This window comes from Somniosus microcephalus, chromosome 5 (assembly GCF_052327205.1).
Source record: "Somniosus microcephalus isolate GS21.2 chromosome 5, FLI_Smic_1.0, whole genome shotgun sequence".
In the NCBI taxonomy this organism is placed as follows: domain Eukaryota; kingdom Metazoa; phylum Chordata; class Chondrichthyes; order Squaliformes; family Somniosidae; genus Somniosus; species Somniosus microcephalus.
Window position 1 is genome coordinate 300,969,790 of NC_140991.1, and position 12,614 is coordinate 300,982,403.

The 12,614-nt window shown below is 46.7% G+C and overlaps 1 protein-coding gene across 2 annotated transcripts in view; it reads right to left on the reverse strand.

Moving 5' to 3' along the window:
• Positions 1-12,614, reverse strand: part of LOC147117862 (coagulation factor XIII A chain-like) — a 137,202-nt gene that overhangs the window by 75,181 nt on the left and 49,407 nt on the right. For both annotated transcript variants that reach the window (XM_085989244.1, XM_085989243.1), the window contains exons 4-5: positions 2,893-3,144; positions 537-655 (exon numbers count right to left, since the gene is read on the reverse strand). In XM_085989244.1, coding sequence (XP_085845370.1) covers positions 537-655; positions 2,893-3,144 — 371 coding nt within the window. The remainder of the gene's footprint in view (positions 1-536; positions 656-2,892; positions 3,145-12,614) is intronic.

The window sequence follows — 12,614 nt, forward strand, 5'->3', positions numbered from 1 at the left end:
ACAGCATCAACGTGGTTGATTCTTAACTGCTCTCTAAAGTAGCCTAGCGAGCCACTCGGGTGAATCAAACACCTTCTCAGGGCAACTAAGGATGGGAAATAAATACAAAAAGAAAATACTGCAGATGCTGGAAATCTGAAATAAAAACAGAAAATGCTGGAGATACTCAGCAGGTCAGGCAGCATCTGTGAAGACAAAAACAGAGTTAACGTTTCAGGTCAATGACCTTTCGTCTGACGAAAGGTCATTGACCTGAAACGTTAACTGTGTTTTTCTCTTCACAGATGCTGCCTGACCTGCTGAGTATCTCCAGCATTTTCTGTTTTTATTATGGAAAATAAATGTTGGCCTTGCCTGCAACACCCACGTCCCAAGAGTGAATTAAAAAGAAATCTATCAATGACTGATCTCTGCCCCATTCCTTGGATCTGACTGACATTTGGCGAGACAATAGATCGTAGATGTTTATTGAAAGATAGCTGAGGTTTATAGACACAACAGGGGCAAACTATCCAAAAGATATGTAAAAGCAATACCTGACCAAAAACCCAAGGTCTGGAAACTACTTCTGTAAACTTTCCATAGTAGATGCAGCCAAGATCGTTTAAGACGTACTCTTCGTTTTCTGCAATGCTATCTAGATACACAGCATCCTCTGAATCATTCCAGCAGATCCATTCAAAAGTTTAAAACAAAAAAAGGTAGAAATTGGAAGATGAGTTTAGGCTTTATGTGGCTAAAGATGTACAAAAGAGGAATAACATTCAACACTGGAAAATTCTGAAACCTTTTAAATATCGAAAATGTACATATATTCTGCTGTAGAACAACCAAAACTAAAGATTACAGTTAGGAGTGAATGTTAGGCAGTAATTTACTCCAGGTTTTCAGCTGACATCACCCAGTTCTATCCTGGAACTCGCTGCCGACGGAAGTGGTGCAAGCGGAGACACTCAATGTTTTCAAGGGGAGACTGGATAGGCACTTGAGGGAAATAAACTTGCAGGGCTATGGGGATAGAGGGGGGGAGTGGGACTGACTGGATTGCTCTACAGAGAGCCGGCACGGACTCGATGGGCTGAATGGCCTCCTTCTGTGCTGTTATGACTCTATGGGCTGGATTTTCATTGAGTCGGGTAGGAGGCGGGACTACAACTGTCGGGGTTGTAGCCCCGCCTCCATCGAGTTCTAGCCAACCCACGCGATTTTGACTTGATTGACCTTGTTGAGCCCACCCAGCGGGCTCAGCAGGCCATTTAAGGGCCACCCGGCAACAGGTGACATCACAGATTGACATTTCATCTGTCAAGAACTTTTGACAGATGAAATATCAGCGTTTCACAGCTGTTTGAAGCTGTCAAACACTGACAATATGTATTCTAAGTTAATTCCTTCCTCTCAGGATGATTTAGAGATCTCCCCGGAACAGAAAGCTGAATGCTGCAATTTTTGACAGCTCGCAGCCATTCTGCTTTCTGTGCCGGTGAGATGAGGGACTCCCGAGACCTGAAGGAAGGAAGGCTGTAAAGGTAAGTAAAGGTTAGTAGAACTTCTTTAAACACTTTACACAGACCAAACACACTTACCTTTGCACACCACGGTGGCATAGTGGTTAGCACTGTTGCCTCACAGCACCAGGGACCCGGGTTCAAATCCGGCCTCGGGTGACTGTGTGGAGTTTGCACATTCTCCCCGTGTTTGCGTGGGTTTTCTCCGGGTGCTCCGGTTTCCTCCCACAGTCCAAAGATGTGCGGGTTAGGTTGATTGGCTATGATAAATTGACCCTTAGTGTTAGGGGGATTAAATACGTGGGGTTACGGGGATATGTGTTGGTGTAGGGGTTACGGGGATCGGGTGGGATATGTGTCAGTGCAGGCTCGATGGGCCGAAATGGCCTCTATCTGCACTGTGGGGTTTCTGTGATTCTGTGATTATGCACCCATCACTCACCTGAACACTGGACAGCTCGACCCCTCCAAGCCCTTCATCCCGACGGTCCGCTTCCTCTAACTTGGCATGGTTTGGAGCCGTCGGGAATCCCACACTTCAACATTAAAAATAGGGATTAGGCTAAAAACTGCCTGTTAACTACCTGTTAACAGGCAGTTAATTGGCACTAATCCCCTTCCCGCCTCGGGGAGGCGGCTCCCAGCACAGGTCGGGTATTCGCCTCCTTTGAAACTGGCATGGAGGCGGGTTGGGGGCGGGATGGGTTTGTACCCCCTGATTTCGGGATTTTAACCCCCCACACACCTCCAATCCTGCCTCCACGGCCCAATGAAAATCCAGCCCTATGACCCTATTAGAGCAAAGTTTCATGGTATGTAGATATCAAGTGAACTTGGGTTAAACTGCTGCTCTGTACTCACTCACTATAATTTGTTCTAATACACAATATATGGGTCGTTTTCCGACCGCCCCCTCCCACAGCGAACCCCAACAATCCGTAGTGCAGGTCAGAAAATGTGGGTGCACATGGCCCGCGAGTTTCCGACTATTTAAATTAACGATCAGGAAATCATGTGCAGCATCCTCCCGAACTTCTGCTATGGGTTCTCAGCAGGCAAGGATCGCTGGCAGGGGTGGAAATTTACTCCTTAGATTCTGGGTTAAAATTAAAAATTGTTAATGCCAGTTATTAGAAGGACTGAGGGAAAAAATAGACTGAAGACTGTGAGGCCACCACTCTGCAGGATGATACTGCCACATGATTGGCTGGTGGACGTGGGGAGGGAGCTGATTACTTTGCAGCTTTTAAAACTAAAGTATAAGATTTGAAGGGCTTGGTATAGTTTGTGAAGCAATTAATCCAGAAACTAGTTTTTCTATCTTTCATCACTAACTTGATGATTGCACAATGATACACGCAGTATATTGAATATAACATAGTACCTTTACACCAAGGGTTGAAGAGCATATAGATATCTGTAGATTGATCTCTAGCAGTTCTGCGGATTCCATATGGGGTCATTACAGCCACATACATTCTGAATCGTCCCACAATACAATCTGCAGGAGACATGACTAAAAGGCTGAGTGTGTTGTCCCAGGTGGTCTCCACTTTGGCTCCCCATTTTCCTTTTTCCAACTGTTCTTGCACGTAAATTGGAATGTAAGTTCCTTTGGTGATATCTGGGTATCGACCTACAATAAAATACCACATGCAGTAAGTCGCTATTCAAAACCATTGCTTGACTTCTTTGTGTTTAACCCGGTCATATCTACTATATATATATATTGTATATAAAAAAAACTCAGGCGAGCATTTATAGGGCAAAAAAAATGTTTGTAGAACGTGGGAAATATTCATAGGGCAAAAGAATTATGATTGGCTCAAAATTTCCATGAATGAGTCAAAAAACACCTCAAAAGTACTTCAGAATGGAATGCACTGTCTCTGAGCACATCTCTCGTAAACTTCTTCCCAAATCCTTTCCGTGGTCATGTTTGCTGTCACACATTTATAACATAATAAATGGCTTTAAAATTAAATAAACCTAGAGACATTACTACATTTACCCATATCATTTGCTATAGTATCTTACCATATTCCCGGGGAGAGAGCGGGAATATGGTATTGAGATTGAGGATCAGCCATGGTCATATTGAATGGTGGAGCAGGCTCGAAGGGCCGAATGGCCTACTCCTGCTCCTATGTTTCTATGTTTCTTACACTGCACACCCCATCCCACAACCTAGGCCCAAGTTTTCCCACACCTCAGAGTCCCCACTACTGCAAAAGTGTAACTTCTGATGCACTGTGTAGCCAGGAGAGCCGCTGATATGGGTATATTTTCCTTTTTCTTTGCTCAAAGTTGCTCTATTTTTAACATTGCCAGTCAGAATGATGGATGCATCCAATTTTACTTTGGTCAGTTTTATCCAACACAACTTCAAAAACAAGAACGGCACAAGCTCACAGTCAATCAAGACTTTTTAAATTTGTAGATAAGTACATGAGGGCGAAAGGAATAGGATATGTTGATAGGGCGAGATGAAGTAAAGAGAGTGGGAGGAGGCTCGTGTGGAGAATAAACACCAGCATGGGCCAAATGTGCTGTAAATTCTATGTACAGTAATTCTAAGTAAATGCAGAGGACAGTGTTGCTGAAGGTGATTTGGACCAGTTTACTACGTACATGTGGACACGAGGGTTCCTTGGGAGAACAGCTCAGTTACTTAGCTAAATGTACCTTGTATGTGTGGCTTGCCCCAGTCTTCCCGGCTGCACTGATGTTTTAGGACCGACATTCTCATGGTCTCCGCCTACCTCCTGCTCTGGCACTGTTTCCAGATTGGCCTCCTCTTCCTTAAAGCTAGGTCTTACTATATGGCAGTGTGATGGAGCATCTAGCAGGTGACAATGATCCCAGAGACCTTCTCTGGGCTATACTGTAGTACGCCCTCAGCTCTGGCCTGAAATCTAACGCACTGCTATAACGTGCCAATGCTCTGCTCAATAATTAGCTTGGTGGTTGCATGGGCCTTACATAGGCGTCATTGGGTAGGCTTAAAAGGATAGTCTTGGCCTTCGAAGAGCCAAAATTCCTTGGTCTTCAAGTAAGCCTGGCATAGATGATTGTTGTCATGAATCTTATCATGACTCATGAGGTAACACTGGACGGCCAGCTGGTGGCGCCGTCCAAGAAGTATAAATACTCGGGCGTGGGCCCAGCTTGCTTAGGATGTTCCTGTAACTAGAATCTCATGGTTGTGAAACAGTTGATTAAAGCCTTGTTTTATACTTAAACCAAGGGCTCAGTAGTCTTTTTACATCAATTGAACCTGCTCCACGCTCCGAGTGGTCTTGGGAACAGACGGCTACGACTCAAACCATAGAAGGGAACTCGGACAAAGTAATCGATTCATCATGGAGAAATTACTCAGACCCGCCCGTCTCGACCTGGACCCGAATTCACTTACAGCTGCTAAGGTATGGAAACACTGGTATCGTACCTTTAGCAACTTCCCTGAGGAGTGTGGTGAGAATGTTCCTAATAAGTTACGAATGCTTGCCAACTATGTATCCCCTCATGTGTTTGATTATAATGAAGACTGTGTAGACTATGACACCGCTATCCAAATACTACAGCAACTATATGTTAAGTCCCCAAACGAAATTTTTGCTCGGCATCTACTGGCCACAACTTGACAACAACCCGGGGAATCACTTGACAAATTCCTTCAGAAACTTCGCAGGCTCAGCAAGGATTGTATTCTTAAAGCTGTCACAGCTGAGCAGTATCAGGGAGTTAATTAGTGATTCCTTTATTAATGGGATTGCGTCTCCCTTCATACGTCAGCGTCTGTTGGAGAATAAAACCCTCAAGTTACAAGCAGCCTATGACCAGGCATGCTCTCTGGACTTAGCAAAAAGGAATGCAGATACCTATCTTTCATCACGTACACAGGCTGCTGCTATCACTTTTAGTGACTCCTTTGACAGGCCTCGGGCGGAAGCTCTCACTGATGATGACTCCCACCTGGCCGATGACAACCCTGCCCTAGAAGCCTTCACTGATGACAACCCTGCCCTAGCGGCATCTTGGCAATCTGGAAGGAAGTGTTTCTTCTGTGGAGGTGCATTCCACTATAGGAAATTTTGTCCTGCTCGTAATGCAGTCTGCAATCATTGCAGTAAGAAAGGTCACTTTTCTAAGGTATGCCAGTCAAGAGCCTCTGTTAGTAAGAAAGGCCACTTTTCTAAGGTATACTGGTCAGGAGCCCCTGTTAGTTTTGCAGCTACTATCTATAAAACTACACCTCCCCCAAGAGCCACTACTAAGGTTACAGCTGCGATCTATAAAACTGCTCCTCCCCCAAGAACCACTACTAAAGGTTACAGCTGTCAAGGGTAAAACTGCCCCTCCTCCCATCACAGCTGTTTTTCCCCAAAGGCTGTCCCATGCAGCCACGAAGGTTTCGGTAAATGGACACATTTTGAGTGCACTAATCGACTCATGCAGCTCTGACAGCTTCATTAGTGAGCGGGCTGTCAGTAAGTTAAAACTGCATATTTACCCCTCGGACAGGGAAATTGCAATGGCTCTGACGACACTGACTACCAACTCTTCCAGCTTTTGTCTTGTCGACCTTATTCTCAATGGCCGCACTTATTTCTCCACCCGGCTCGGGGTGCTCAAAAACCTATGCAGTGATGTGCTCCTGGGACAGGATTTCCAGAAACAACACAAAAGACTCACTTTTGAGTTTGGAGGGTCAAAGCTGGAGCTTACTATTTCCAAAGTACCGTTTCGTGTGCTTTCGGCGGCTTTGCTCGATGAGCCCTCCTTGTTTTCCAATCTTTCCCCCCGATGTAAGCCCATAGTCACTAATCACGACGTTTCAGCCAAGATGATCGATCCTTTATCGTGGCAGAAATCTCTTGCCTTCTAGCTGACGGTATCATTGAGCCATGTTCATCTTCCTGGCGGGCTCAAGTCGTTGTTAAAAATCCTCTGAAGCAACACAAGAAACGTCTTTGCATTGATTACTCGCAAACTATTAACCAGTATACCGACCTGGATGCCTACCCACTACCACGCATCGATGACATGGTCAATAACCTTGCCAACTACAAGGTATTTTCAACTTTTGATTTAAAGAGCGCATACCATCAAGTACCGTTAAAGGACTCTGACAAAAAGTATACGGCCTTTGAGGCCAATGGTTGGCTTTATCAGTTTTGTCACCTTCCATTTGGGGTCACCAATGGGGTGGCCGTCTTTCAACGGGCAATGGATAGCCTAGTCAAACAGGAGAACTTAACGGATACTTTTCTATATCTGGATATCACCATTGCTGGTCATGACCAGAAGGAGCATGATGCCAACCTCCAGAAATGTTTTGACATTCTCCGTCATCGCAACTTAACCTTAAATGAGTCCAAATCTGTGAAATCAGTACCATCAGTCAACATCCTTGGCTACTGGGTGGGCAACGGTGTCATCAAACCGGATCCGGAGCGACTTCATCCGCTTCAGGAGCTCCCTCCCCCTATGAATCTCGGCTCTCTTCGTCGGGCACTCGGCATGTTCGCCTATTATGCGAAGTGGATACCCCACTTCTCCGACAAGATCCAGCCCCGGCTTCATGCGAAGTAATTTCCGTTGGAGGCAACGGCTATTTCAGCTTTCAACCTCCTCAAGCGACAACTGGAAAAAGCCACGCTTCGTTCCATCGATTAAAATCTTCCTTTCGTGGTCGAGTGCGATGCATCGGAGGCGGCGATCTCGGCTACCTTCAATCAAGGTGGTCGACCTGTTGCATTTCTGTCCAGAACTTTGCAGGATAGCGAGCTCCATTATCCTCCTGTCGAGAAGGAGGCTACGGCTATCATCAAAGCTGTACGTAAATGGAGTCATTTTCTCGCTCATCGCCATTTCACGCTTATAACCAATCAGCGCTCCGTGGCCTTTATGCTGGATAACTGGAAATGCACGAAGATCAAGAATAACAAAATACAACTCTGGAGGATGGAATTGGCCGCCTTCAGCTACACCATACATTTTCGACCCGGCAAAGAGAATGTGGCCCCGGATACCCTCACGCGTGCATTCTGCTCTTCTATGTCAACTTCAACTCTTGCGGATCTTCATACTGACTTATACCATCCTGGCGTTACCCATATGTTGCACTGTGTGCGATCTAAAAATCTCCCATTTTCTACGGAAGATGTGAAAAGAACGTGCTCCTCCTGTAGAATCTGTGTGGAATTAAAACCGCAATTCTTCCGTCCATCGGATGGCTCACTCATACATGCTATGCAGCCTATGCAGCGACTCAGCATTGATTTTAAAGGGCCATTGCCTTCCTCAATGCAAAACACCTACTTACTGACTATGGTGGACGAGTATTCACACTTTCCCTTTGCTTTCCCCTGTCCCAATATGCTTACTTCCACAGTGATCAAATGCCTCGATCAAGTCTTTTCCCTTTGCGGTACAGCCAATTTCATCCACTCTGATCGGGGTCCCTCCTTCATGTCAAGCGAACTCAAAAGTTATCTTTCCCAATGGGGAATCACCACAAGTAAAACGACACCGTATTATCCCATCGGTAACGAACAGGTTGAGAGATACAACGCTATCATTTGGAACGCTGTTCATCTTGCACTGAGGTCACGCAACCTACCAGACCAGCAGTGGGAAACTATGCTCCCTGACACGTTGCATTCCATTAGGTCTCTTCTTTTTACGTCCACCAATGTCACTCCTCACGAGCGATTCTTCAGGTTCCAGCGTCGCTCCATTCATGGGACGTCCCTACCATCATGGTTGGCAGCTCCCGGCCCCGTGCTGCTCCGAAGATTCGTCCAATCTTCCAAAAATGATCCCCACGTCGACGAGGTGGAACTAACGGACGTTAATCCCACATACACGCACGTGCGGTACCCTCATGGCCGGGAGTCCACCGTTTCACTCCGAGATCTGGCTCCCTGTCCAACCAGTCCCACAGACCCAACTGGTAGAGGAACCCATGGTAATGATGCCGACGCTCTGCGCTTCTTTGAGGATGGCGCCCTACCTGGGACATCAAGGGATCTGCCGGCTACTCCATTGATCAACTCGGGGAGCCGAGCACTTCCCATGGGATGGCCACCCGAAGCCAGGACGCCGGTCAATCCCCGGCTACCAACCAAGATGACGCCAGCTCTGTGCCTGTGGGGACCCGCACCCGGAGTCACGATCTCCCCAGTCTGCCGCAGATCGATCAAGGCGACACAGGTCCCGTCGATCTACCAGTACGGACCAAGCGACCCAGGGACCAAGACACAGTCCGAGGAGACGTGCCTTCCAGCCACAAGCGAAGATCTAAAAGACTGCGCCTATTCGTGGTCCGCCTAATCTACTAGAAGGAAGTCATCGGACTTCCAAAACTTTCAGGCGGGAAGAATGTCATGAATCTTATCGTGACTCATGAGGTAACACTGGGCGGCCAGCTGGCGGCGCCGTCCAAGGAGTATAAATACTCGGGCGTGGGCCCAGCTTGCTCAGGATGTTTCTGTAACTAGGAACTAGTGATGTAACTAGAATCTCATGGTTGTGAAAGAGTTGATTAAAGCCTTGTTTTATACTCAAACCAAGTGCTTAGTAGTCTTTTTACATCAATAGTCACAAAACAAAAACCTGGTGGGCACTGTCGGGGGAGCTGGCATTGATCTGCATAATATGTTGATGTTGATCATAGATCAGTTGCTCCTTGATGGAGTAGGAAGTCTTTCTGTTCATGTGGTGAACATTCGTAAGGGTGACCCCGAGCTTCCGGTCGCCTGTCACTTTAATTCTCCGCTTCACTCCCACTCTGTCCTCTCCGTCCTCCGCCTCTTACACTGTTCCAATGAAGCTCAATGTAAGCTCGAGGAACAGCACCTCAGCCTTCCAACATCGAGTTCAACAATTTCAGACCATAACTTCTGCCCAATCTTTTTTTTTTCCATTTTTCTCTCTCTCTCTCTCACATGGCAGCTGTCGATCATTCTGCCAGTGCCATTTACACTTCATCTAGACCCATCTTTTGTTTCTTAACTTGTCCCATTGCCATCTCCTTTTGCCTCGCACCATCATCCCTTTTGTCTCTTAATCTCTCCTGCCTTCCATCGTATCACAGACCTTCCCTTTTGTTCTTTCCTCCCCTCCCCCCTTTCCCTGCCCCTCCACTTGCTTAAAAACCTGTTCCACCCCAACTTTTTCCAGTTCTGATGAAAGGTCATCGACCTGAAACATTAACTCTGTTTCTCTCTCTACAGATGCTGCCTGACCTGCTGAGTATTTCCAGTATTTTCTGTTTTTATTTCTGTTCATGTGGACCATTATTTTGGATAGACCATATATGTGTCACCAATCACCTCCTGTTCTTTGGGAAAGACACAAATGTGGTGGAATTAGACAGCCCCGTCATGTTGACGTTGCCAGTCAGTGCGAAAGGAGATAAAAAGCTTTGGCCCTCCTGATTAAAGTACACGTCATCTCTTTATGCACCATCGGCTGATACCACTGATGCCCCTTGAACTGGCCTGAAAGGAACTGGAGGCATAAAGATTGTGGTCACTGACAGATTCTGGAGACAGACAAAAAATGGATAGCTTCATAGCTCATTCCCAGGTCTCTATGTGCAAAGTTGTCTGAAGGTCTTCTTGAAGCAGGTGGCAGAGTTCAGAAGCTCCCTCTCTGCTAAATCTTTGCCTCTGTGCGCAGTGCTCTTCTGTCGTTGCCAGCTAGCTTTGCCCGGGACTGCAGATCCAATGGGCGGCATAGCAGCGAGTCCAGACAATATGCCTTTTGCTGCTGCTCATCTTCCTCAACTGCATCGAATGCCAAGGGAGCACTGAGAGCAAGCCCCAGGGTAATGAGCTTGGTGAAACGGCAGCGCCTTCCAGAATCCCTGCAGGCAAGAGCTTGGCTCGTGTACAGCACCCGATTCACACGCTCACCGTGTGACATGCAAATGACTCGAATTTGGTGCGCGAGCCCCTTAATGAGCAATTATGCCAGCAGTAACCAGATCAAGGCCAATTCCTGCCTGAAGCAAAGCAGCACACACCGTCCCCAATGCCTCCACAGCAACCTCCGAACAGGTGGAAGCCAGACGGTATGCAAGAAGGATACCACATTCCCCACAATGCTGGTTACCATTGCACGTTTGTCACTGACATAAGCGATTATGCAGAGCGCAATACTCAGGCTAGAATATTTGCTGATGAAAAACGAGACCATAATTGGCACACATTTAAAAACTTACTAAGTTAACCTTGTAGGCTCCTAATCGTGTATTTTCACTCTGTATTCAAGTGCATTTTCAGCCCGCTGACTGATGACCCACAGATGGTTTGTGTAATGTAAATTATTTCCCTGGTACAATCTGTTTACTGCATACCCAAAACATGAAATCACTAGTTCTGAGTTTGCGCTGCTTTTATAAAGATAGATTTATACGGCATCTGTGTGCAAGGCCGACTCTGCAAATTGTTTCACGATGCCAGAAAAACAACGATTTAACATAGCTTCACATGCTAAATGGAAAACAGCCCCGAGGCCTTTGTGTGACTCCCAGCAATCAACTGGGTCAATTTTCTGAGACATTTGTCCCTGAGGCAATTTCCTCCAGCTGCACTCTGTTGTTTGAGACCTAACATGCAAAAAACAGTTCCTCGATATGGTAGTGCAGTGGTTATGTTACTGGACTAGCAATCCAGTGGGACATGTGCTCAAATCCCATTCAGTTTTTAAAATGTCTGGAAATAAAAAGTTGGTACCGGAGCCATTGGATTGTCATGAAAAAACCCAACTGGTTCGCTCATGTCCTTCCGTGCCATCCTTACCCGGTCTGGTCTATACCTGACTCCAGTCCCACACCAATGTGGTTGCCCCCTGAAATGGCCCAGCAAGCCGCTCAGCTGTATCAAATCGCCACAAAGGAAAACAAGAATAAAACCAGGCGGACCACTCGGCTGCGACCTAGGTATTGACCGGGACGTGACAAAGGAACACCCAGCCCAGCCGATCCTCAAAAGTTCTCACTAAAAGTTGGGGACTGGTGCCAAAGTTGGGAGAGCCGTCCCATAGACTGTAGGCAAAGAGCAGGGGAGCCGGCACAGACTCGATAGGCCAAATGGCCTTCTGTGTTCTATGATTTTATGGTTCTATGACTAGACAAGCAACAGCCTGACATAATCATACTCACAGAATCATATCTATCAACCATCGTCCGACTCCTCCATCACCATTGCTGAGTATGTCCTGTCACACCGGCAGGACAGACCCACTAGAGGTGGGGCACAAGGGTATCCAGTTGGGGGGAGTAGTCCTGGGAATTCTTAACATTGACTCTGGACCCCATGGAGTCTCATGGCTTCAAGTCACACATGAGCAAGGAAACCTCCTGCTGATTGCCACCTACTGCCCTCCCTCAGCAGATGAATCAGTACTCCTCCATGTTGAGCACCACCTAGAGGAAACATTGAGGATAGAAAGGGCACAGAACGTACTTTGGATGGGGAACTTCAATGTCCCTCACCAAGAGTGTCTTGCTAGTACCACTATTGTCCAAGCTGGCCAAGTCCTGAAGGACATAGCTGTCAGACTGGGCTTACGGCAGGTTGTGAGAGAACCAACACGAGGGTGTAACCAACTTGATGTTGTCCTCACCAATCTACCTGTCACATATGTGTCTGTTCAGGAAAACATAGAAACATAGAAACATATAAGATAGGAGCAGGAGTAGGCCATTCGGCCCCTCGAGCCTGCTCCGCCATTCAATGCGATCATGGCTGATCATCCAAATTCAGTACCCTGTCCCTGCTTTCTCCCCATACCCCTTGATCCCTTTAGCCTTAAGAAATATATCCAACTCCTTCTTGAATATATTTAATGAATTGGCCTCTACTGCCTTCTGTGGTAGAGAATTCCACAGGTTCACCACTCTCTGGGTGAAGAAATTCCTCCTCATTTCTGTCCTAAATGGCCTACCCCTTATCCTTAGACTGTGACCCCTGGTTCTGGATTCCCCGACCATCGGGAACATCCTCCCTGCATCTAGTCTGTCCAGACCTGCCAGAATTTTATAAGTTTCAATGAGATCCCCTCTCATTCTTCTAAACTCCAGCGAGTACAAGC